The 26,567-nt window shown below is 35.8% G+C and overlaps 2 protein-coding genes and 1 long non-coding RNA gene across 8 annotated transcripts; all 3 read right to left on the bottom strand.

Moving 5' to 3' along the window:
- Positions 1–10,939: 10,939 nt before the first annotated feature.
- On the bottom strand, positions 10,940–13,611 carry LOC113347012 (polygalacturonase At1g48100-like). The gene is made up of 6 exons (XM_026590582.1): positions 12,767–13,611; positions 12,479–12,646; positions 12,332–12,376; positions 12,030–12,237; positions 11,846–11,927; positions 10,940–11,720 (listed from the first exon to the last, which is right to left on the bottom strand). The coding sequence occupies exons 1-6, from the start codon at positions 13,163–13,165 to the stop codon at positions 11,216–11,218; spliced, it is 1,407 nt and encodes a 468-aa protein (XP_026446367.1). The 5' UTR covers positions 13,166–13,611; the 3' UTR covers positions 10,940–11,215.
- A 2,443-nt stretch (positions 13,612–16,054) lies between these two features.
- Positions 16,055–18,209, bottom strand: LOC113352997 (zinc finger CCCH domain-containing protein 3-like). The gene is made up of 5 exons (XM_026596724.1): positions 18,026–18,209; positions 17,893–17,954; positions 17,686–17,767; positions 16,857–16,934; positions 16,055–16,597 (listed from the first exon to the last, which is right to left on the bottom strand). The coding sequence occupies exons 1-5, from the start codon at positions 18,153–18,155 to the stop codon at positions 16,488–16,490; spliced, it is 462 nt and encodes a 153-aa protein (XP_026452509.1). The 5' UTR covers positions 18,156–18,209; the 3' UTR covers positions 16,055–16,487.
- A 2,782-nt stretch (positions 18,210–20,991) lies between these two features.
- Positions 20,992–24,654, bottom strand: LOC113347011. 6 transcript variants are annotated; one of them, XR_003358691.1, is made up of 8 exons: positions 24,383–24,654; positions 24,218–24,291; positions 24,042–24,109; positions 23,749–23,932; positions 23,298–23,373; positions 22,367–22,561; positions 21,864–22,094; positions 20,992–21,536 (listed from the first exon to the last, which is right to left on the bottom strand). It is a non-coding gene; the product is annotated as an uncharacterized LOC113347011 (long non-coding RNA). The 6 variants fall into 6 exon arrangements; XR_003358692.1 differs by having other exon boundaries at positions 22,367–22,523; XR_003358690.1 differs by having other exon boundaries at positions 22,367–22,511.
- Positions 24,655–26,567: the final 1,913 nt, after the last annotated feature.

The following is a 26,567-nucleotide window of genomic DNA, read 5'->3' as shown; positions in this document are numbered from 1 at the left end:
ACATCAATTTCCTAATCTTGTCCTAACCAACTTGTTAGTGACTTCTATGTTGAAGTTAATCCAACATTCTCCCCGTTAAGCTTCAACCTTACCCGTGACATATCTTCTACTCCAATCAATTGTCTCATTTCTTCAAACTTGATCCGAGCTAATGCCTTTGTCAATATATCTGCTTTCTGCTCAGTTCCTGGTATGTGTTCAACGTTGATGATCTCCTTCTCGATACATTCTCGTATGAAATGATACCTTTTGTGAATGTGTTTCTTCTTCCCATGAAACACTGGATTTTTAGTGAGTGCAATTGCAGACTTATTATCAATCTTGATGAGAACCTTTTCAGGTTCTCTTCCTTTGATTCCACCCAACAGTTCTTGAAGCCATATTGATTGTTTAGTTGCTTCTGTTGCAGCCATAAACTCAGCTTCACAGGATGAGAGGGCTACAGTGTCTTGCTTCTGTGAACACCATGTAATAGGTGCTTCTCCTAGATAAAATATATGACCAGTTGTACTTTTTCCATCATCTTGGTCAATATTATGACTGCTGTCACTATACCCAACAATTCCTTTTGATCCTCCTCGACCATACTTCAATCCACAGCTGATTGTTCCTCTTAGATATCTCAATATCTGCTTTATTACATCACCATGAGACTTGCGTGGACTTTGCATATAACGTCTTGCTACTCCCACAGAGAAAGCCAAGTCTGGTCTTGTGTGTAACAAGTATCTAAGGCATCCAACATTTCTTCTATAACTCGTTGGACCAATCTCTGCTTCTTCTTGTGCCTTTGAAACTTTAAGTCCAAACTCCATTGGTATCTTAGTTGGATTACAAGTTTCAAGTCCTTCTTCTTTCAGAATTCTCCTTGCATAAGATTCTTGTTTAATCTGAATCCCATCTACTCCTTGATGGACTTCTATGCCAAGGTAATAAGTGAGTTTTCCGAGGTCTGAAATCTCAAACTTTGATGAAATTTCTCTCTTGAACTCATTGATCACCTTAAGGGAGTTTCCAGTCAAAAATACATCATCTACATAGAATGCAATCACAAGAAGCGTTCCCTTTTCTTCTCTTCTGTATAATGATGTTTCTTTAGAGCATTAACAAATCTGATTTCTCTTTTTAGATTTGATCTAACTTTGTATTCCAGGCTCGAGGAGCTTGTCTTAGATCATATAGAGCTTTTGATAACTTATAAACCTTATGCTCTTGTCCTTTTACTTCAAAACCTTCTGGTTGTTCAACATACACATCTTCTCGCAATTCACCATGTAAGAATGCTGTCTTAACGTCTAAGTGGTGAATTTCCCATGAGTTTGATGCTGCTTCTGCTATTAAGAGACGAATTGTCTCTAGTCTAGCAACTGGTGCGAAAACTTCATCAAAGTCTATGCCTGATTCTTGAACGTATCCCTTAGCTACAAGTCTTGCCTTATATTTGTTGACAGTACCATCAACATTCCGTTTTATTTTGAAAATCCACTTAAGACCAATCACTTTTACCCCACCTGGCTTAGCAACTAGAAACCAAGTCTTGTTTCTGTTGATTGAAATAATTTCTTCTCTACATGCTTGTGTCCATTTAGTCGAGACCTTTGCTTCATGAAAATTCCTTGGTTCATCATTAACAAAAAGTAGCATAATCTCACATTCTTCTGCAGCTTGAAGAACATAATCCTCCAGGTATTGTGGATTTTTTATCTGTCTTGTTGATTTTCGCAGTGGAATGGGTTGAGTTATTTCATCGATCTCTTCTTCTTCTTCTTCTTCTTCTTCTTCTACTACTTCTTCGTTATTCTCAGTGTTTTCATTATTCTCTTCTTCTTCTTGATTAACATCATTGTTTCCATTGGTATTGATGATTATGGGTCCTTCGCCTTCATCAATTACTTGACCCCATCTCATGTGAAACATTCCTGGATCCCTACTTGGTCCATCATTAGTTTCTTTCCAGTTCCAGTTTGCTTTTTCATCGAATACCACATCTCGACTCACTATCACTCTTTTCGTTGTTGGATTGAATAATCTGTAAGCTTTGGATCCAGGCTCAATTCCTAGATTCACAAGAGTCTGAGATCGATCATCCAGTTTCTTAAGAGTTGCAGAATCAACTTTTGCGTATGCTTTGCAACCAAACACTCTTAAATGATCTATGTTTGGTTTTCTCTTTCGCAAACTTTCATATGGAGTCATGTTTCAGAGCTTTCGTAGGTATCCTGTTTATTAGGTATGTGGAGTGTCGTACAGCTTCTCCCCATAGATAATTAGGTACCTGCATAGCCTTTAAAGAACTTCTTGTCATCTCCATTAGAGTCTGTTTCTCCTCTCCACCACTCCGTTTTTGTGGTGTATATGGTGTTGTGAGTTGCCTTTTGATTCCATTTGACTCACAGAACTTGTTGAACTCTAAGGAAGTGAACTCTCCTCCTCTATCAGTTCTAAGCATTTTGACTCCTTTTAACTCTTTTTCTATCAGATTTCTGAAAGCTTTGAATCTGTCAAATGCTTCACTCTTTTCTTTCATAAGAATAGACCACATATATCTTGAGAAGTCATCTATAATAACAAATATGTATTTGTTATTTGCAAGGGTTTGTGGTGTAATAGGACCACATAAATCAGCATGAAGAAGCTCTAATGGCTTTGAGGCTCTGAATGTTGTTGCTTTTGGAAACCTTGACGAGTTTCCCAACTAAACATGATTCACAGATTTTTGCTTCATCATTTATCTGTGGTATCCTCGAACCATCTTGTTCTGAGACATTGCCTTTAAAGTTCTAAAGCTTATGTGTCCTAACCTTGCGTGCCACTTCCATGTCTGATCTTCCAGTCTCATATTCAGACACAATGGCCTTCCAATCATGAGACTTATCTTGTAGAGTCTATTCTGTGAGCGTGACTCTAACTAAAAGTCTTCCACTTGGGTCATGAACTGTTAGATAATCTTGTCGCATTCTAACATCACATCCAACTTCTGTAGCTTGTCCTAAACTTAGAATGTTGCTTTGTAAGTTTGGGATGAAGTAGATGTTTGTGACAAGCTTCTGTTCTCCGGTCTTGCTCTGAAATAGAATTGATCCTTTCCCTTCAATTTCTACAGAAGATCCATCCCCAAACTTCACTTGTCCTTTGATTTTCTCATTGAGTTCAGAAAAGTAGTGTCTCTTACCAGTCATGTGATTGCTGGCTCCATTATCTAAATACCAGATTCCTTCTTCTCCATCCTTTGATTCGTAGTTCTTTGGTATTAGTTTCCCTTCGTTTAAGAATACAACTTCGTGCATGAAAAGAGCTGTATCTGCTTCCCTTGTTTCATTCTTGTTTGTTTCTTCCATCTTTTGTATTCTTTCAGGGCATACAGAGGAGAAGTGTCCTGGTTTATCACATCTGTAACAAATAATGTTTGATCTATCCTTCTTTTCTTTCCCTTGGTTTTGATCATTCTGACTTGTTGTTCTATCTTGTGAGTTAAACCTTCCTCCCCTTCCTCGGCCTCTGTTTCCTCTACCACCTCTTCCACGACCTCTTCCTCTTGTCGCAGAGTTTTGTTGGTAAGAGTTTGTGTACAAGAGTTTTCCTTGAGTTTCTCCATTGTTTTCTTCATCAAGGATTCTCTTCATATGCTTTCAATCTTCCAATTATATCTTCATAGCTAGTCTTCTTTAAATCTAAGACTTGTTCGAGAGAAGCTATGATATGAATATACTTGGATCTTGGTAAACTATTGAGAAACTTCTTTACCAGTTTATCTTCATCAATGGATTGTCCAAGTGACGCAGCTTTTGAGGCTATCTCTGATAGCTTTCCTGCAAAGCTATCAATAGTATCAGTGTCTTTCATCTTCACTCTTTCAAATTCAGACATTAAGGTTTGCAGACGGGCTTCTTTAACTCGATCAGCTCCGAGATTACGTGCCTTTATTGCATCCCAAATTTTCTTTGAAGTTTCCTGTTCACCAACTTGTAGAACAAGACATTCTGATATTGCTTGAAAGAGTAATCCAATGGCAACATTGTTTTTGTCTGGGTCCAATGTACCAGGATCAATTGTTTCCCAAACTTTGTAGATTTTCATCAGTACCTTCATTCTCATGGCCCATACTGTGTAGTTTGTGGCGTTGAGGATTGGAACTTGTATTGATGGTGGTGTGAACTGTTTTGCACCCACAATGGTGGTTTCGTTTTCCATGGCTCAGAAAACAAGCTCTGATACCAATTAATGGCAACTGCAAGATGAAACTTAGCTTATATAAAGACGACTCTCTTTATTGATGTTTAGAAAATCTCTCAAAACTAAACACAAGCTCTAATCTTGCTCATATGATCAACCACAACTTTGGTGATCATATATATATATATAGAACTATGAATTCCTTTTCCTAGTCCTATTACCTTATTACATGTCTTTCCTTTTCTTGAAACTAGATGACTTCTAATTCCCTTAGGATTACATCAATTTCCTAATCTTGTCCTAACCAACTTGTTAGTGACTTCTATGTTGAAGTTAATCCAACAGAAACTTCTTCTTTTTAATGCTTCTGATCATAGTAAGAAACTTCTCCGCAGACTCCGCTTCATTTTCCTGACTTCTTCCAGAGGGTTTTGCAGTTGTAGTGACGAGATTCTCTTTTTCTTCCCCCCGTAAATTCTGGATTTGAGCAGACTTAGTTTTTGTGGCATGCAGTCATAAAGAGTTTCTAAACCTAACTTCAAAGTTTAAACCAAACCAAACTGTAACCAGAACTCGGCCCATTTTCTCTCTAGTCTCCGCCAATGACTTTTACATGTTCATAATAATCTTGGAGATCGACAGTGTAATGGAATTGATATGATCCTATTCATTTTGCACTCATTAGAAAAACAAATACAAATGACAAACAATAGAAATCAAATTAGTTAAAGGAGTTTTCGGGTTGATATCCAAGGACCACCACAACTTCAATCATTTATAAAAGCTTTCTGTAGCATATAAGAACATGCATCTTACTTTTACTGTTGCCTAAAATGCATTGTATGCAGAGCACGGGAGGTCGACCAGAGAGGCGACGGTTTTATGGCACTCATTCATGAGATTTACAAGGAAAACTAACTCCGACCAATGATTACTCATTAGAAATATGTAATCACCAAGTGTTTCACAGAAATGGAGTGAACATTCAATGATTTCGCGGGGAAAAATTCCAAAAAGAAAAGAAAAATTCTTCTGTGAATAATGGTTTTTCGTTGACCAAAAATAAATTACTGTGCGTTTTCCAAAAAAAAAAACAAAAAAAATTGTTAAACATCTCGCCAAATATCAACAGTCATCCGATTGCTACTGCTACAGCGCTGCATAATTGAAAAAACAAAACTCGAATAAGTAAAAAGAGAAGGAAACATAAGACAAAAGGGAACAAAAGAGATTGCACGAGCTAAAAGCCGAGAGAGTCATTTTTGGTAGTCCTACAACTTCTTTTTGATAGAATTTTCTGATGGAATTATGGAATTTACACAGTATAAACAAACAAGTACAGTCAAGGAGAAAATGGTTCGTTGCTTCTATCATGACAAAAACCTTTGCCGTTTAGCTGAATACCCTACATTCATATGCCAATTGCCGACGTATATAGAGTTTATTAAACTATTGCAGTTAAGGGGTAGAGTTTATGAACTATCCTACTGCAGTTTTTGATCAATATTTTCAAATGCGTTAAGGGGCTGCAGCGCAGCGCCCCTTGCTCAAAACGGTACGCGTCTGTTGAAAGTTGAAACTCTTACTTATTAACAGTCACAATTTCATCAGACAGCCTGAGTGTTCGTTGGAGATCAACAGACCTCTCCAGCGAATGCAATTTTCGGTAAAATACTTATGATTGTTAAAATCTCTGAAATTGATAATACAATAATTTTTTGTCTTTATTGTTCATCTTCCTGCTTCGACCAAATTTCCACCAGTGTCGTGGCAGTTTCGTTCTATGGTATTGCGCATGTCTTCGCAAACTAAGGGTCCTAGTAGAACTGGTTATTGATAGTACGTTGTCAAGGGTCCCTAGTTGAACCTAGATATTAAGGGTCGTAGTCGAACCAACTCCGAGATATCAACAACATGTTGTCAATATAATGACCACCACGTCCGTGCTAGTCTGCTACTGTGCTACCATGTGTATGGCCCAGTTCTGGCTTCGAGCCATAATGAAGCACAAATAAACTGGTCGGTAATATGTCGTGGTGTCTACTGTTTTTTCTTTCTCCGGATAATTTCACTTTTGCTCTAATCCAATTAATTAACATGGCTACTGTTACATGTTCGCACAACCCAAATGCAACAGCCAATCTTGATGGCACTATGCTCCACACCACAACACAGTTCATCAAACTTACACTTGGCCAATTTCTTTAATTCTTGGCCGAAACTCTATTCAGTCCTTACTAAACAGAGGTTCCGTTCACAATCTTTTCAAGCCAAAAAAATCAATACACACTCCGTTTGATGCATAAAACATTAAGCGAAAACAAAGGGACAAATGCACCAACAGAACTAGTTTTAATCTTGGCCGAAGCCTTATTATTACTATACACATAGGGTTACATCACTCTTTTTGTTCCGGACTACCCAATCCCTTCACAAATATCAGGGAGGTTTGGGCTTTCGGAACCTTAAATATGCCAACTTGTCTCTTTTATTTAAAACTGCATGGAATTTGATTCATAATCCTAATGATCTCTGGGTGGTTATTCTTAGATATAAGTATTTTAAAAATTGTCATGCCCTTCATTATCCCAAGAAGGTTGATTGTTCTTGGGCTTGGAGGAGCATATGTCGTGGTCTTGACTTCATATTGCACAAATTCATTTGGGAAGTTAGGGATGGTAAGAACATATCTTCTTTTAGAGACAAGTGGATACCAAATGCTTGTGAACCTATGTTTGTAGCTAATCCTAATCTGAATCTTACTATTTCTGCTTTACCAGACCTTGTTAGAGCTTATTTCACACCCAAAAATGCTAAGAATATTCTTGAATCTAGGATACCTCTTTCAGAGAGTGATAGACTTATTTGGCCACATTCAAAGAATAGCATGTTCTTAGTTAAGTCAGCTTACAAACTCATTTCTGGTCAAATTTCTTACATGAATAATCCCCAAAGAAGTAATCCATTTTACAAGTCTTTATGGAGACTACCCATTCTGCCTAAAGTTCAACTCTTTACTTGAAAGTGTCACGAGAACATTCTCCCTGCCAAATATGTTCTTTCTAGGTTTGTAAATGGTCATGATTCCTCATGCAGTATGTGAAACTCAGGTCTTCTTGAAACACCTGAACATATTATTCTTCACTGCTTGTTTGACATGTCGATTTGGTCTTTAATTCCTTATGCAGATCTAATTGAGAAAGATAGTGATTCAAATATCAGTCTTCAAGATTGGATATAAGTGGATTACTGACAACAACTTGAAAGATAAGGCTGGTGATGTCTTTTCAATTGCCTGGAGCATATGGAAAGACATATGCTCTTGTATTTTTCAGGGCAAATCTTTAAATCATCATTCTACTGCTAGACTAGCATACAGAGCTATATTTGAGCAATGTAGACACTTAGGAAGCAATTAATTCATATTCTGTAGAAGAAGAAAAAATATCACTGTGACTACTAATTTTCCCATAGTCTACGTAATGTATACAGCTCAGAGAATCGGATACTAAGTAGTATTGATGCCTCTATTGAGCTGATAATGCTAAGTAGTAAAAGATACTCAAGATCACAATAATAACGAAGAACACAAATTTAACGTAAATGCTACTAAGTTACCATGAGACACAAGAGATTACGTGGTTCGACTTTCGTCTACATCCACGGGGTAATGAGTGATTGTTTGTATTAAGTTGTGGTGGTTACAACGATCTTAAATGCTCCCCAAAGTAATAGAGAGAACTCAAGTTGAAGTAAATACTTAAGTTCTAAACATTAAAGAGGTATAAGCTTAAGACTAGATCTTCTCTCCTAGATATTGAATGCATTTAGTTTGTTGGTGAAGCTTGATATTTATAGCTCGTTCTGCTCCAGGTATATCTTTGATGTCTTTGGACCCATCGTTCTCTGATATACCTTTCGTACAAATGGTACCTTCGTTCACCGCGTGCTTTCTCCAGTCAGACTCTTCCACCTCAGCTGACCCACATTCCTTCGGGAACTCCCCAGCCCTAGTACAGATTGTACCTTCGTTCACCGTTATTCTTTGCCATTCAGGTTCTGCCACATCATCTCTCTTCACGTGCTTTGGTTATGCGTGTAGATAAGAGATTTGTGCATTTAATGCTGATCAGATATGTCATCTACCTATGTCCCTTCGCCAGTTTCCTCTCTCTAGACTAGGCTTTACTTTTCTCATCTTGATCGTCGAGGTATCCCTTCTTGGGACAAGATAAAGTAAATCTGCGGAGGTATCCTCTACTACTCGGGTTTCTATGTATAGCGAGGGCTGCACAATTATCCTGTACGCGACTACTAAGATCGTGACACGTGCTCCGCGGAATATTGGTATTCACACTCACTTCAGTTATAAGTTCTTTACCAGACGATTGCTTTATCATTTTCAGTGATGCAGCTTTTGACAAGAACTCTAACTTGTCGAGAATCGGATTGGTTATGAATGATACTACAGGTACTTTCATTAGATGCAAAATCAAAGCAGAGACCGTGAGGAATGCGGAGGAAGCTAAAAGTCTCGCCTTATTGGATGCAGTAACATGGGAAAAGGAAAAAGGTCTTGAGAAAGTGTGCTTTGTTAGTGATGCTAAAACAGTTATTGTTTCTTTTAATCTCAATAATAAGCAACTAGTTTGGTATAATAGAACAGTCTTAGATGACTGTAAAATAATTATGTCTAGTTTTGATTTCGTCGAGTTCGTAAAAACCATATTATTTTGCTTGATCAAACAGCTAAGTTTAGTAGAAGGTGTAGAACCTCAGGAGAATGGATGTGAAATGTCCCTAAATTTCGTAATTGTACTGTATAACTCTTCCATTTTTCCAGTAAACTCTCTTTTCAAACAATAAAAACCGCCTTCAAATCTCACAAAATTACCCTATTTCCTCTATGATATTTTCTCAGCATAGAAATGACAATACACTTCGCCATATATATTTCTTTATTTGAGAATTCATCATCTATGTTACTTTTTTTCTTTTATTTTGTGAAGCATTCGTGTCTACAAAAATAATGTATAAGATTTACCTGTGTTATTTGCCGACTAATTTAAGATCACATTTCCTCTAAGGAAAATCTTGAGTCCAAAGTTAGTACACGAGCTGTATCTTCCACGCAATAACATGCAACTTCAATTTCACAGCACTGTTGAATGATCAAAAAGAGGGAGAAGAAAGATAGTCTGCTAGAATTATTTCAATAACGAAAAAGATGTCTGTTAGAGTGCTAGGTAGAGAGTGTTTCTAGAGAATTGGGTAGGCATGGTATTTGAAGGTTGGCAAAGTACACCGACCCCCCACAACTATCCAAGAGGAAGGAGGGAAAGAAGGGGTTATATAGCTAGACACCGTTTAATTACGCGCATGCGAGGAGGGAAAGAAAAGTTGAAGGAGAGAGATAGATAGAGAGCACCAACAAATGACCGCCCCATTTTATTTGGCAACTCTTAATGTTTACTCCTTTCTTCCACTACCAATATCCACCCATTTCGAAGTCACTGTCTCAGTATTATCTACTACATACTTATCATATCTATTCTTTATTATTATCGGCAACTATTCATACAACCATAGGACCATAGCCTTCACTAAACTCTTCCTAACAAAATATTAATTAGAAACCCGGGATGTTGTTTATCTACTGGTGTAACCGGGGGTCGGTACCTTTCTGCATGATGCAGTCTGTGTGTTAATTTCACCTAGCTACAGCTGGGACAGCAGCGGCTAGTTCAGATTCCGGACATGACGTGTCACAATTATAGTAGTGAAGAGGAAAATGATTTTAGCATTGGGAATTGGTAGCGGGTGAAGATGGGAATGATTAAAGGTCAGGATTGATTATTCCAGATCTAATCCATGTCAGTTGTCAGAGATATAGAGTTTTCCGGTAATTTCATTACCTTCTTCGTGCATGCATTATTTCTTAATTTTGATTGCACGTGTTTCTAATTAAGATATACGGCAGTAAAATAAATTTATTTAGTCAATTTCACCGTATTAACTACTCATCTTTAATCTATTAGCCAGCTAGCTAGCTATAGGCTAGAACCTAAGGAAAATGCAATCACTCACTCTGATATGCGTATCCGAGTAGTTGTTTTTTTTCTTTAGTGTGCAATGATGATTTCCTTTTCCATATATTGCTGGGTCTTTAAGGTTAGAGAAATACCCAAATAAGGTAAACCAAAATGCAAAGCAATATATTACTTACACATGCATGATGCAGCAGCATATATATACATATATATATATATATACTTTATCCACACCACCACTTCCACCACCACCTCCTCCACAAGTGTCTACTACCACCACCACATTGATCATAAGACATAGCTAAAGAGAGTTATATATGTTGGGTTCTTATCAGCCTAATAAGGCAGGGTCCCCCCCACACCCATGATGTCAGAATATTCTCCAACTCCCTTATGGGTCTCACCACTTCATCATCTACTATAAAAAAAATTGGAGTTACTAAGAAACAGAGCACACCAAACATATTTCTCTCTTTACACAAAATTGGGTTGTTCGAGCTTCAAAGTTTCCCCCACACATTTTAACCAATTTTGGAGAGACCACAGCTGAAAGTGAAAACCACCTTGGTCATATTTTCATTTCTCAGCAGGATAAATTCTGTGGTCCATTTATTCCCATTTTCTGGGTACATAAACAAAACGAAAAAAATGAGAGTTTGAGAGAAGATAATGTAAATAATACTGAATCACAAACAACCCATCATTTTTGTCAACTATATATATTGATATATGAATTCCCAAGGGGCACATACAATATGAAGTAGCCTTACACCACTCTTGATCAATTCTCACTTATTTCCAGTTCAAAAACACTGGTGCTCTCTAATACATAACCAAACACAAACGCAAAGCTTTTCTTATGGATATATATATATATATCTATTCTATGTCCACTCATATGTAAAAACTTCTTAATTCATTAATTTACTTACATTAATCATCTAATCTAATCTAATGCAGTTAATTAACTTAATTAATCACACAGGTATAGATTAGCACTGGCCAAGCAGGTCGTTCTCTAGGATAGACCGTGGTACACCCTCTTGTAAACAGAAAACAGGAGGAATTGTCAGTGTCTGTGAAGCTCCATAAGCGTTCCAGCAGAAAGGGTCTCTAACAAACTCTCCTTCTGATGGAAGAAGTTCGATGTCTGACAATGTGAGATTCATACAAGGAACTGAATCACTGCAACCGAAATGCATTGGTGGAAACCGATAGTCATACGTTCCTTTAATGTTTGTGTACGATATATCGGATACAAAAACAGCCGCTGTTTGGTTACTGCAGCCATGAGCTTCGCAATAGTACTGATCGATTATGAGTGGGTTTCTCACGGTATCCATATGAATGTTGTTGAAAGTTATGCCTGACACTGACCCAAATCCACCTTGATATGTCTTAATTCTCACACCGTTGTCTGAATACTTGATCACTGAATCAGTCACTGATATATTCGAAACACATGCACGCGAATTATGGTTTCCTAAACTTCCAATGCTGATTAAGAAGAAGAAGAAGAAAAAAAAGTCAGAATCTTTAGTTAAAATTCCAGAAGCATGATGTAAAGTTCTTTTGTGCATGACCACAAATGGAAATAAAAAAGAAGAGGAAGGTACGAGTACCTGATTCCATGACTAGGTCCACATGTAATATTCCTTATGTCTACATTATGACAACCAGTTGAAATTGATACACAATCATCTCCTGCACAGTACAACATTCAAACATCAGAGAACATTCAATGGAGCAGGTAAAAAATTCCAAGAAAATTTACCGGAAAAGTGAAAAACTTAGGAGACTAATTACCAGTTGCAACAACCGAGTTGAAAATTTCGACATTATCAGTAGTGGATATGTGAATTCCATCGGTGTTGGGGCTTCTACCAGGTGCTGTAATTTTTAATGAATCTATATGAACACCATGGCAATTGTCGAATTTGACGTTGAATTGGGGACTGTTTAGAATCTTGAGTCCTTTTAGAGCTACATCAGTACACATGAAGATCCTTATGGCCTGAAACGAAAAGAAGAATGAGTTCAGTAAAATTAAAATTTACTAAAAGCAGAGATAAATTTTATTTTTTTTAATCCAATTTGTGGCTGCTTACAATTGGGCTATCGCAGGGTCCTGGCAATGTGGTTCCATTTACTCCCTGTCGAATTTACATATAACTTAGTCAGCAAGGGGTGGTTAAAAATCTTATGAAGTAATAATGGTTTCTGGAAAATGAAGCTCCATTCCTTCATGAACATACCTTGTGAGGTTTACAGGGAAGATCCCACCATTTTTGGCCTCTTCCATCGATAACACCACTTCCTTGGATTGTAAACCCGTTCATTCTATAGAAGACCAACCATTGAATTTTACTGTTACTTTTTAACCAGGACTCAGGTCCATCAGGTGCCATTAGGATACCATCAACCTACAATGACATCAACAAAATTAAAATTACATAACTAGTCCAAAATCATCAGCTCGAGTCATGCTACTCATTTTTAACCAGACTGAGGAAAATATGAGCTTGTTTGGTTTCCTGCATTACCTGAAAAATGACTTTGTTTTGACAAGGGCCATTGAATATTGCAGATTGCATCATGAAGGTATGACCTTGAGGAATAAGGAGAGTGGCTGATGGTCCAGAGTCAAATTGACAAGCTGAATCCCACGCCGATTTGATAGCAGCGGTTTCATCAGTTAAACCGTCTCCAACAGCTCCATAAGATAGTACATTGAAAATATTACTTGGCTTAATAACAGGAATAGGAGAAGACTCGGGGGGAAATGAAGGTGAAGGAAGAGGAGGTGCTGAAATGTGAGAAGTTGGCGGATGACGACTACGTTTATCCTTGTGTTTATGAACTCTTCCTTGGACAGATACTAAAAAGAGACTGACAAAGAAGCAGAATGAGAATAAGAATGACAGCAGAGATAGTTTTTTCATGGTGAACTACTTAAACTGCTTCTGCACTTAAAGATTCAGATACAAGTATAAAATGAGATTGGGAGAGTTCAACTGCTTATATAGAACCAGAAAATCTCTCACTATCCTAGAACTAGCTAGCTAGATATATAGCTAGATTGGACTAAATTTCAATGGAGTATTGATCAAGATCATGTGTTCAAAATTCAAACAAAACAACTTGGATTTTGACAGGGCACTCTTTCCAACTAGAACAACAAACCCCACGTTTTGGGAAGCCGAAATAACCAAGTTAAAGACTTCTTTTGTACACAACTAGAAGATCATGTGACCACCAATGAACACAACAACTAGTTAAGAGATAGCAAGTTGCTAACTAGCTAGAAAGAGAGAATGAACTAACAGAGAATGACTTGAACTCAACAACTGGTGGATGTTGTCAGTCTTTAGTTAGTTTGTGTAAAGACTTACACCATGTTTGTTTACTCCTGATTCATCTGAGTCGTCTGGATCTGAATCATCTGGATCTGAGTGAAATCACCTGACTCATCTGGATCTGAGTCGATATGTTTGTTTTGAGTCAGATCTGACTCATCTGACTCGGAAATAAGTGAGTCAGTGGTTTGGTCCCATGAGTCAGGGGTATTTTGTTACCTGACTCAAATGAGTCCGAGTCAGGGGTTATGTCTGAGTCAGAGGTCGAGTCAGATCTGACTCAAAATGGAAAACAAACGGTCTGACTGCTGACTCGGTCCGAGTCAGGGGTTGACTCAGATTCAGACGCCGAGTCAGCTGCAAACAAACAAGTTCTTAGACAGACTGCTATATTGCACAGAAGAGTGAATGTTGCAAGTGCTAAAGACTGAGATTTATACCCATGAACTCTGCCGTTAGTGGGCATTTCACTTTTGTGGGTATTCATCTCTGCACCTTAGATTTTCTTTCTTTCTTTCCTTTATTTATTTATTTGTAACTCGAGACCGACCAATTCCATTAGAAAGATATCTTTTTCAAGAATGGTGGAGTCTGCATATGACTGTTCAAGGAAAAGTGTATGGGAAGGAATAATAATAAGAGACTTAGCTAATGAAGAGATAATGCATGAGATTGAACTAGAAGTAGTTTTAGAAGTAGCCCTAGTATGTGAGGTGTTGATGAATTTCCACCCCATTCCCATGTTCCTCCCATAACTTGGAAAAACAACTTTTTCACTTTTTTTTTTTTATGGTCCCAAATCTAGTTAATTCACCACAGTTATAATAGAGACTAACTTCACAGACACATTCTAGTGTTGAGAGAGCTAAAGCTAGAGATTTATTTCGTTCGAATCTTTTTTCTTCTCCTACTTAAAAACTTTTTGAGTAAAACCCAAAAACAAGACTGCAATTGGATGACAAAGATGTTATGAAGAATCATATCCTAGATCCTAGAAGAATCATTTACCTACAATGCAACTAATGCAAACTTAATTATTTTTCTATCAACTTACATTGCCTAAACCACAGTTGTTAACTTATCAGTGATAATCTCACGTGTTTATTTTTATTATACAAACCAAACCAACTTAAACATCAATCCATTTCTCTTTTCATTTTTCTCCTTATAGTATTGTTAGTTCATTCCTTTGAACTCACTCATCCTTCTCTTTTTTTCTTTCTGTTTTATTTCTTTCCCAACATGATATAGATAAAAGTGCAAATGTCTTTCATAAAGATTGGTCTAATTTGGGTTTTCAAATTGTGAATTTTTGACCCCTATTTGAACTGCTGCTGCTAAAGTGATATATCACATTGATTTGGCAACAAGCATGCACAATATTCATGGATGGCCCACTTTAATATTCTCACACTTCTGAAAAGAGGCTTTAGTTTTGGATTTAAGGTTTGGTTTATTTCAAATAAAGGTTCACCTAATCAAACAAAAGTAAATAAACGTTTCTAATATTAGGCTTTTCTATTTGAAAGGGGATAATCATCAAAGACTCATAATAAACCCCTAATAATGTCTCCTTAATTAGGTTTTCAAATCACATAAAAGTGAGGGGGATTGTTAGCTTGACGTCATTTAGAAAGAGGCACTCAGAAATCACAACTAGTTTTAATAACAACACTACTTTTTTAAGGACAAAAAATTAAGGTTTCAGAAGAAGACTGGTTATTAATGATCTGAGTCAGAACCGTAACTGGTAGCTTTAGAACTGCATCGTTATTAGGTTATTAGGTGAGATCGTCACATCCACGGTGAAAGTCAGATAGAAACCACCTAGGAGAAGAAGGTATCAGAGAGTAGAGGCTATTCATTTAATGCATGAATATACAAAATCAAGCTCTCGGCCTGGGATTATTTGTCATGTGGGAAAACACATTTTTTTCCCTAGTTGAATTGTCACCGCCAAACTATCATGAACCCAATAAAAGCTAAAAGACCTACACTTTGGATTAACTGTGGTCCTTAACTAGGTGGTATATGTTAGAAGTACTCATTCAAATTTCACTATGCTTAAGCTGGATTTTGAAGGATAATCTAGAAAATTCGATATGGGTTTGCTATCAGAATTTAGCTGGTGTGGTCTGACTAGTATACAAGAATATTCTTTTTTGTGAAATTCGTTACGACAAAGAAACTGTATACAAGCATGAAAGTGATGAAACAGAACTAATTTACAGAAATAGGAATAAAACTCTTTCTAGCTTGAACCAGAGAAATCTTAATAAGAAACTATTATCTAGTACCAACAAGCCATGGTAGAAACAACAAGAAACAGTATATGACCACCAAACATGTCACAGGTATGAGATAAACAGAATCACTCAGACAGTAATAAATTAGAAAAATCCGCATGTTTGGTTGCTTATGCTTTTGTGATTGTGATTCACTGATTCATATTACAAACACAAAACAGGAAGAACATATTTAAACATACCACATCCATGTAACATTTGAAATAAAATTCATGTTATACACAGTGTAGTAATTCATTACCAGTTAATGATTTGTATTAAACAGGTGTGCTAGCAGTATATACAGAATGTGAATACATGACTATGTCCATCAAGAGAAAGTATCAGAAATTGAGAATTCTCTATAACTAGGGAAACCATCAAAGAGCAGAGGTGTGTCAGCATGGTAACAGTAAGGTCTCATTATGTAGCGTGGTTTATATATTAAACACAGCCAACCATATGTTCCGGATGGTGCTTGGTTGAACATCTCAACAACCTCTGTTGCTGCTGGTACACACTAGCTCATAGTGAAGAAAGAGACGTTGTTGTATGGAAGCTAGATGTAGGAATCTACATTACCATCATCATATAGGAGTGGAAGTCAACGAGAATTGCATGACTTATCCCCAGTCAACGAAGGGAAGAGTAGGATATCCGCCTTCAGGAGGTGGCCTTAGTGATGGAGGCAAGTTCCCCAATGAAACTCCCATGCCACCTTGAATCAAATCCACTGCATATGAAAATACGAATTTTAGGGGGAAAACGTGTTAAAAGTAACAACAGCAAAGACTCTATGCAGATTACAACTCATGGGATGTGTTTCCCCAAGGAATTGTCAATTGGGATCAAAGTTATATTCTGGTATTGCCTAAGTGTGGCTAATACATGCCACTGATCAACCAAACCCAATGAGTAAGGTGCTGTATTGAATATTTGAAATATGATATCTGGACATGGTAATTGAGGTCTAACTAGGGACACAAACTTACTCGGAACTGTGCCTCCTCTTCCTGCAATTTGATTCCCGACAGCAATTGGTGGCTGGACTGTCTCAGCAAAATTTGTTACTGAAAGTGGTGGAGATTAGGATTAGAAGAAACAAACAAAATGCATAGTGAAGCATGCTCAAGGAATTGGTACTGAAAGACTGCTCTCTTATTAGGTTTAAGAATGCAGGATTATCCTCGGTTGCAACTTAAGCTAACCCTGAAGGCCAACACTAGTAAAACAATTCCGATTCTTAATTTGAAAAATCTACAAGCCTTAGCCTATAAGCTTTGAAGGCAATACTGAAGAGCTTATAAAGAGTTTCAACGAGGAGAAGCTGAATAATATATGGATTGTCTTGAGAGAGAATGCAAATTGATAAAGAACAACTTTATGGTTATATTAACCTAAACTTGAAGATCTGATCCACAAGAAAGTTACTACCAGGATCGACAACCATTAAGCATCAGCAGAATGGCTCCCGTCTAAGTTAATACATCATAAGAGGCTACTAACAGTGACGACTGAATCTTTTTAAAAGTATTAGCTCTGGCAAGAAGAAGGGTAGAGAACTTACTCATTCATCATGTGTTAAACCAGTGATAATAGCACTAATTCTCTACAGTCGAAGCTAACATTTTTAATTAAACTTAATCTAGTTATGTGAAACACAATTGCCCCTACAAACTAATTTTGATTCAATTCACTAGGTCAAATCAGGCACAGTCGTGTACAATCAAGCAAACGCCGGTTACAAATTGATCAACAAAACATATTTAAGACTAGACATTGTACATGTAGGACAAATAAAAGACAAACATAGTAACATACCCATAGCTCCTGGAACGCTAGGGCTTTGAAGATTTGGCTTTGGATGAAAATATTTACATGAATCCCCATACTGACAGAATCCCTACGCAGCATTAGCAAACAAACACACAAACAAAATTTATAAGCTCGAAAATTTTGATAAACCAAAACAAAACTTCTATTACAGATTGCAAATTGAAATACTAAGCAAATTCATTAGATGAGTACCGTTCGAATGAAGTGGTTGCAAATCCCTTTTCCAAAGCTTTCTCCTTGTATTCGATTTGGATCTAAGGAAACATCAAATATATTACTAACAAATTGAGCAAAATTCTAGAGAGTGATAAATAAAAGTGAGAACCTTTCAAGGAGTCGTAATAAAAAGCTTTGGCTCGTTGATGCTGTAAACCCTCGCAATGACGTTTTCTAGCAAAGGTTGTATACTGGAATTGTTTGTCGCAATAATCACAGTAATACTTCGGTAATGGCATTTCTCTTCCTTTCTTCTCCTCTCTCTCTCTTTCTGTCTACGAGTTAAGCAGCTGAGCCTGAGCCGAAGAAATCTGTTATCATTTTACACACGGTGCATTACAAAACAGACCGATACAAGATTACCGATACGTACTTTGTAACAGTCCTAGTTAGTAAGCAGTGTTATTATCCGTGGTAGCTCTTAGGGTGCTATGATCCTTTTTATGTATGTGTTAATCATTTCTTGTCAGTTCTGTAAACAGCAAGAGACTGTTATGTCTTCTATTTCCATTTCTTGTTATTTGTAAATGTCCGCATCACCTTCTTTAACTTTGACAATTATATAAGCTGTATGATGCTTTCCTTGTGATTAATAAGATTCTTTTTTCTCTTTCCTCAACCTTACTCTATGGTGTCAGACCCGATCCGGGCCTAATCACTTTTTTTGCTTCCACCATTAAACTTGCGAATTTTCTTGATTTTTTTTAGAAATTAAATATGAAACCTACCACAATCAAAGTTCCTCTAAACACCATAGCTAATATTGTTCCTTCAAAACTTCAAGATCATAACACCTGGAAATCTCTTCTTCTTCCTTTTTTCCAAATGATACAATGTTTTTGGTTACATTGATGGAACTAAACCTTGTCCAAACAAGTTTGTTTATGCACCAAGAAATACATATCATGAAGAAACTATCAATCCTGAGTGGATTCGATGGAATGAAGAAGTTCAAACTCTTATCATGTGGATTCGATCTTCAATCTCTAAAAGTGTGATCTCTTATGTTGTTGGTCCAGAAACATCTTTTGATTTATGGAAAGCTATTGAAGAAAGATCTGCGGCTGCATCTGCTACTCATATCATTCAATTACTAGTGCGACGGATATTATTGACAAGAAAAAAAAAAGTTTGTTCAGACCTCGAATTATTCCTAGGAACAATGACTATGAACAAAGGTAATTATTTAGACCTCGTTTCCCGACTATAAGTAAGAATCAGAATTAAACTTGAACAATTTCAATAAAAAATAAATTTTTATTAATCAATTACTATCTAAAACAATAACTAGAAGAGTCTTAAATAGACTTGGGAAAAAAATACTAACTTGTGCGACAAGAGAGGATGAAAATAACCCAAAACCGACTCAAACTCGAAATTTATTATTTTGACAAATTTGAGATTTTCCTAAAATAATGAAAGTACTTATCAAAACAAACTACGGGCAACAAATGACGACTCAGACGGACTACTAACGAAGAAGTTATTGGCAAAATGAAACTTTCCTAAAACGGCAAAAATGGGGTCTTAGATGCTCTTGACAATGGAATATGGCTAAATTTAGAAGACCAAAGCGGTCATAAACCCATTGTCATGATTATTGGGACGTTTTCCATCAAAATAGACACCCACTGAGCTGTTTCACAACAACATTTTGGTCTTTTGCCTCCATAGGCTATGACGCGCTCGTCTGCATCAATTACACACAAAACATTCTTCAATCAAACAAGGTAATTTCCCTGTTCTTTTTTTTTTTTTGATGAAATCAAGAAGATTTCAGAGTCTCTTTCTGTTATTGGTTCCCTATCAATGAGGCTGAAGTGCTTGTCTATGTTCTTAATGGTCTAAATTCAACATTTAATTCTTTATCTACTTCAGTTAGAGTTCAAAATTCACCAGTAATTTTAGGAGAACTACATAATCTTTTACTGAGTGAGGAAATTTCCTTCACTTAAAGATCTAAATCTATTATTCATTCTGATGAAACTAAAGTATTTACTGCTTTTAGATCCAACAATAGATCCTTCTTTAATCCTTCTATAAGACCTAGTTCTTTCAATTCATCTTATAGATTTTGACCTTCATCATCATACTCATTCAGACCACAATATCAACCACAACACTCATTTCATCATGTTTCTTCCGCACACTCATTTCCTACAAAAATTGTTGCTACTAATCCTTTTGTTGTTGGTCCATCTAACACACCTCCCACATCTCAAGCAAGTAGATCAACTTCAACTGATTCTAACTATTATGGACCTACAAGACCAACTTGTTAGATATGTTTTAAATGTGGTCACTTTGCAATTGATTGAAATCACAGGGTATGTTGATTCCACCGAATCTTCATGCCATGCTAACTACTACACATACGCTAAGAGAAAATCCAGGGTATGTTGATTCAGGTGCCACTAATCATATTACAACTGATGTTTCAGATTTAAATGATTATCAATTTTACAATGGTAATGAACAGATGCCAGTAGTGAAGGTATGCCTATTTCTGTTATTGGTAATTCTACTAGATTTTTGTTCAATAATCAAGTTAGTTTACTTCATGTTCCTTCTTTTTCACATAAACTTTCAATAATCAAGTTAGTTTACTTCATGTTCCTTCTTTTTCACATAAACTACTTTCAGTTCATAAGTTTACTAAAGATAATAAATGTAACATCACATTTGAAAGTGATTGCTACATTTGAAAGTGACAAGTTCTATGTGAAGGATCTTCAATCTCGAAGGAGAATTTTCCTAGGGCTGAGTAGCAATGGACTTTATCCAATGCATTTTCTGGACACACCTGCTTTGATGCACTAGTGGAAAATGCAAAAAAAAAAGTCTGCCAGAACAACACTTAAAACCTCTAAAAAAACTGCTTTTGGGAGCCCTAAGATTGTAGTTTTATTTCTCAAAACGTCTGCTTTTGAGATCCTTTGATTCTTTCAAAATAGACTTCCTTGAACAGCCCATAAATGGGTACTGGTGGAAGCAGACGTTTCATTAATTTATAAAACAAAACAAAAATTAGTTCAATTGAATCTTTAGCTTAAATAAAATATGATTGAAACAAAATAAGAAACTGAAATTGAATTAAAATTCATTGTACAACCCCAACAAACTATAATCACTCAAGTTCCAAATCTGTGAAAAAATCATTAAACACGTGGATTTCATTGTACAATAACAAACTACAATCAGTTCTAAATCTGAAAATAATTTACGTAACATACAGAAATCTAAAAAGCAAATCACTCTAGAAAATTACCAAGGAAACATGATTGACGATTCACATAACCAGAATGCTTCTCCATAGTCCGGTCCTTGTCAGGTGGTGTCTTTGAAGAAAAAGAATCTGCAACACTTGAAATATGAGGTTGTTACACTTGGTTTTAAGTCAGAAACTGATAGGTCAATGAGCTTGTTATTGCATTTTAAGATCACTGAAAGCACAAAGCAAGTCATAAATCCAGTGAAGATTTACAAAGAGTTAGCTAGATTAGTGCCAAATAGTTTATTATCTCAGCAAGCATCAAGCCTTTCCTGATAACAATAACCAATCCTTTATTACACTTCAAAAATCAGTGGTGAATGAGAGTGAAACGAGCAAGAGAGCCATCCTGCGAAGAAAAGAAGACAATCTATGAGATTCAAATATCAAGAGAAAAAAAAAGTGTAGAACGACTATGGCAGACAAGCAAGAGCACAAACTGAGAAAAAATTACAGTCGATGCCTAAAGAGTTATCCTACATTGGTTAACGCTTAAATTAATGAATAAAATTAATAATATGAACCGTAACCCCGACTGAGATGTAACAGAGTAATGATGTTATTGCATAATGTGGTTCAAATTACAGACACACGTACAAGACATTAGTTAAGGTCCAAAAACAGAGTTATTACTGCAATCGTAAGACCATGGCACTAGGGAAGCGTATAATTGTACCTTGGATGGATGTATACCAACGAACAAAATGCCAGGTTTGTTAATGTTGTGAACGGGATGGCTGGAAATATGGGTGTACCTTTCAAGGGCATCGACAACAAAGATTACCTCGGCGACATATTTAAAATTGTTAGGACAAGAATAAAACAAACACCCAAGCGCATCTTGTTACTGTATCTCATTTCATAGTAAGATTCACATCCAAACTGTATGATTCCGCTGGAACCTACCCTGTATCAAATAGAGCACACATTAGTAAATGCAACTGGTAACACTTAAGAGCCTTATCTAATTATGCCAAACATGAGTTTCAGAAATCTAGTCAACTAAAAACCATATTGTAGGCTCATGTACTATGTAAGCCATACTACTAGCTCGTAAGTATGTCTGATTGTTGTAATTGGTAACTACGAAAGTACATGATTTCATTCAAAATACAAGATGCAATACTAGAAATATCATGTACAGGTATACAAAGACCAGGGGAATCTATATCCACTTACAGGAGATCGAAATTCAGTAACCCAATCTCTTTGTAGTCTCAGCTTCCACTTAAAGATCCCTTCGTTAAAAACAACCCGACGTGTCCAGTAACCATGATAGTTGTGTTGTAATGTAGAGATATCAAAAAAAATTGATGATTCAAACCTATTGCAAACACTGATGATTTAACACTCGAAGTATTAAATATTCTTTCTCTAAAAAACGAAAAAAAAAAAGGTTGAAATACAGACATTGGCAATGATATCCTTAGTTACTAATATGAAATTACTTTGAATTCATCTCTGATCAAACAAGAATAAATACGTAAAAACGAAAGACTACCTGCTTTCCATATAAAAAAATTAATGTTAATTAAGATAAAAGAACCAGTTGTCAAAAATATTTTCTATACGGACTCTCCTCTGGGAAGAGAAGAGAAATGAAATTTTCTCATGTCATCTTCAATTTTTGAAAGTTACGATTTTCTTTTTTCAAGTAACGAAACCTTTGTACCACAAGTAGTTTAGTGTATACGATCTATTGCAGGCCCGAATAAAATAAGTCAACAAAAAAATTTCAATGACTTGCCACATGTAGCATTTCAACTTTAGAAGTAACTTATAAACGGTCACGACTTAAAAAATTACTAGAACTTAAAATCGTGAAAAGATGAAATATGTTTAGTTAGAAATCACTAAAGTTTAGGAACAATGCCCATTAACTTTATGTGGAGACCAATCACTCCATAATAACTACCAAAGGGATCTAACTAGTAGATACAAATAGCCATAAGGAAAGACTTGTATAACCAATAATACTTGATGCTTGAACTTTCAATACAGGACATGTGCAAGAAATTATCAATAATTTCCCATAATAAACATACCGTGCAAGAAGAAATTACTGTATATGCATATTAATACTAGCAAATTTTCAAGAAAGTTATGTTACCTGCCGAAGAACATCTTCAGGGCTAAACTTGAGCAGGAATTTGGGAGGGAAGATCGCACCCAGGTTGCCTATTTTCCTGTGGTAAGATACAGTTAAACATTACACCAGATATAACCCAAATGAATGCTTCAAAGGAAAAAAAAAAGATCATCGTCAACTATCCTATGTAGTTAAACACTAAACTAGAGATAACATTGATTTTTATTTTGAGCACACACAGTTGGTAAAAATCCAAATTTTAACACCCCAATCAAATAAAGACAGTAAACGGTTACAAAAGTCTTCAAAAATATTCCAGAGCTAATTGGAACACTAAGTGGGTCAAAAGTGCAGTCTAATGAATCTAAACGACCAATTTATCACAATTTTTTTTTTATCAAACATTTTGTATGCATTCAATAAATCATTGAAATTACTCGTCAGATTCCTATATGTAATGGGTTTAAATTACCTAAATCCAAATGATACCCATTCACGTCAAACTAGAGTACCATTAGCCATTTGCAATTACCCATTCCTCAACCATAAAAAATCCACTCCCGGCTCTTGCCCATTTCTTTGCTCAGTAGTTTATTGATAAAATTTCAGGTGGGTTAAACCCTTCTTTGCAAATTGGTAAATATTCTCATGAGATCCTACAACAAAATCCCAGCAAAGTTAGGTAATGGTTGTACATTAAACACAAACAAATCAACTAGGAAAAAAAACAGAAAAAAAACCAAGAGAATACAAACTTGGAAATACCATGAGAATCATGAAACTAATACCAATCATGATGCGGTTAAACCCTTCTTTATGAACTTGCAGATGACCTAAGAGACTCGAAAAAAAAAAAAAAAAAAAAAACATCAGTTAGGGTTAAAGATCAAAATAAAATTATAGTTATGTTCAAAATGAGATTTAGGGGTTTTCTTTCTTACATTAGGAGGAGAAGAGATCTACTACCCGATTGAGGAGTTCTCTTGAAGGGAAAAATAAAAAAGGGAACACCTTACTGCAAAAATGAGAGAAAATAGAAAAATTAAAATCATTAATAATACTACAAGTCCATCAAATTTATGAAAGAAGAGTAAGATTGAAATTACCTTGATGATTTCAGGAGAAAAGCAAGTAGATCTTGGGTTACAATTTTTGCCATTGATTTCTGATACATGGGTTTTGATTTTGAGGTAGAGTTTTCGATTTCTGCCGAAACATTGGGTTTCTTTTGATCTTCTCGATTCATCTTGCCGAGAGAAGAAATTGGATTAATGGTTTCATAGCACGAATTAAATAAAAGAAGAGATCTCAGATAGATTGAGAGAGATAGAGATGCAAGAGATTGTTTGGGGAGAGAGGCGTAGATGTAAATGAACGAAGAGAGAATCTTGGGATGTAAAGGGAGATATACTTTTTTTTTATTAAAATACTATTAAAATTGAGAAATTTTCTGTTTAGTCCTAGAACCCGACCCGGGATTACTGTGTAGTCCAACGGGATAAACAAATTATCCACCGGTCCAAAAATGTTTAAAAACAGTGGCAATTACCTTTATACCCATAACACGGGATTATTTCAGTTCCTTTTTCTTTTTTCTTCTTCTCAGTTTTCAGTTTCTTCTCTCTCAGTTCTCTCCCTTCTTTCAAATTCAGTTACCGAAATTTGAAATCAATTACAGGAAAACGAAATCGATAAAGGTCATCAACAACAATTAACGAAATTTGAAATCGAAAATCTATCAACAACAGTTACAGAAAACCTAATTTTCAGACATAATTTTCATTTCATTCAATTGAAGAGAGAAATGGTATTGAATAGAAAAATTAAGAGGACAATTACAGAAGAAATTACAGAAGAAAACACTTCTCCAGCAAAAAGAAGAAGAAAAAACGATGATGACTCACCAACAACAAACCCCGAAGAAACACCCCATGATGTTACTCCTTCACCAATAACAAGAAGTAGGAGTAAAGTTGTTACTCCTTCACCAACAAAGAGGAAGAAACATATCGATCAGAAAATAGGTAAGTTGTTGTCGTTTTTCTTTTTCATTTCTATGCTCAATGGAATCACTAGATATTTGTATGTAGTGTCTGATATACATATTTTCATATGTTGTATATGTATTTTGAGACAACATATTGACATGCAGTGTGTGATTCATATGTTTTTTGTTCAATATAAACACAACATCTCTGTGAGTCATATGTTTTACATGTTTTTCATCTGTTGTGTATGTAATTTGACACAACATATTGACATGCAGTGTGTGATTCATATGTTTTTTGTTCAATAGAAACACAACATCTCTGTGAGTCATATGTTTTACATGTTTTTCATCTGTTGTGTATGTAATTTGACACAACATATTGACACGCAGTGTGTGATTCATATGTTTTATATATGTACTACATATCAATATGTTGTCTGCAATTTGTAGTTATTGATATGTAATGATTCAAATTGATATGTGTGCTACATATTATTATCTGCCTGTAATATGTAATGTGTACAAAAATTTTGGTTTACAAAAACAACAAAAACCAAAGGAAAGAAAGCAGCTGCTGCTCCTGAAGCAAAAAGCAAAAGAAAAACAGCAGCGGCAACTATTAAAGCAAAAGGAAAAACAACGACAAAGGATGCTACTCCTTCACCACCAGCAAAGGGGAACAAAGCACTTGTCCTGAGAGCTGCTACTCCTTCTCCAAAAGGAAAGGGAAAAGAAAAAAGAGGGAAAGCAAAAGCGCTCCTGAAAGAAGGTTTGTAATGTTAAAACTGAAGATAATTCAATCTTAAAATTACCAGTATGTAGTTATAAAATTGTGGTTCATATGTAGTTATCAGTATGTAGTTATAAAATTACCAGTATGTTGTGGTATTTGATATGTAGTTGTTTCATGTTCATGGTAGATACATTAACTACATATTTGATATGGTGTAGGGGAAGAGAAGGGGAAGAAAGCAGTTGCCTTCAGAGCTGCTACTCCTTCACCAAAAGCAAAAGGGGGGAAAGCAAATGTAGAAGGTATGTAGTACAACTACATATAAGAACAAAAGCGTATGAATAATATGTATCCTTAATAACATATGTTTATGAGTATGTAATGATGCATTGTTGTGCTTGTTTTTGGTATTAAGTGTTTTTACATTTTTATTGTTTCAAAGCAGATACATATGCCATACGTACTATTACAAATCGATATATAGTTAAAATAATACGTAGTGGTATCTACTATTATATATCAATATGTAGAGGTAAATACTTGTACTCTCATAATATATTACTTATTA

Source organism: Papaver somniferum, chromosome 2 (assembly GCF_003573695.1).
Source record: "Papaver somniferum cultivar HN1 chromosome 2, ASM357369v1, whole genome shotgun sequence".
In the NCBI taxonomy this organism is placed as follows: Eukaryota; Viridiplantae; Streptophyta; class Magnoliopsida; order Ranunculales; family Papaveraceae; genus Papaver; species Papaver somniferum.
Note: the sequence above shows the minus strand (reverse complement) of the source record. Positions and strands in the feature narration are given on the sequence as shown.

Excerpts from the sequence above, each read along its gene's own strand:
- LOC113347012 (XM_026590582.1), bottom strand. The coding sequence starts at position 13,165 with ATGAAAAAACTATCTCTGCTGTCATTCTTATTCTCATTCTGCTTCTTT. Across the intron at positions 12,377-12,478 it reads TTCCCTGTAAACCTCACAAG|GGAGTAAATGGAACCACATT; the intron begins GTATGTTCATGA and ends TAAATTCGACAG. Across the intron at positions 11,721-11,845 it reads GGACCTAGTCATGGAATCAG|CATTGGAAGTTTAGGAAACC; the intron begins GTACTCGTACCT and ends CTTCTTAATCAG.
- LOC113352997 (XM_026596724.1), bottom strand. The coding sequence starts at position 18,155 with ATGCCATTACCGAAGTATTACTGTGATTATTGCGACAAACAATTCCAG. Across the intron at positions 16,935-17,685 it reads TAGCGTTCCAGGAGCTATGG|TAACAAATTTTGCTGAGACA; the intron begins GTATGTTACTAT and ends CACCACTTTCAG. Across the intron at positions 16,598-16,856 it reads AAGAGGAGGCACAGTTCCGA|TGGATTTGATTCAAGGTGGC; the intron begins GTAAGTTTGTGT and ends TTTCATATGCAG.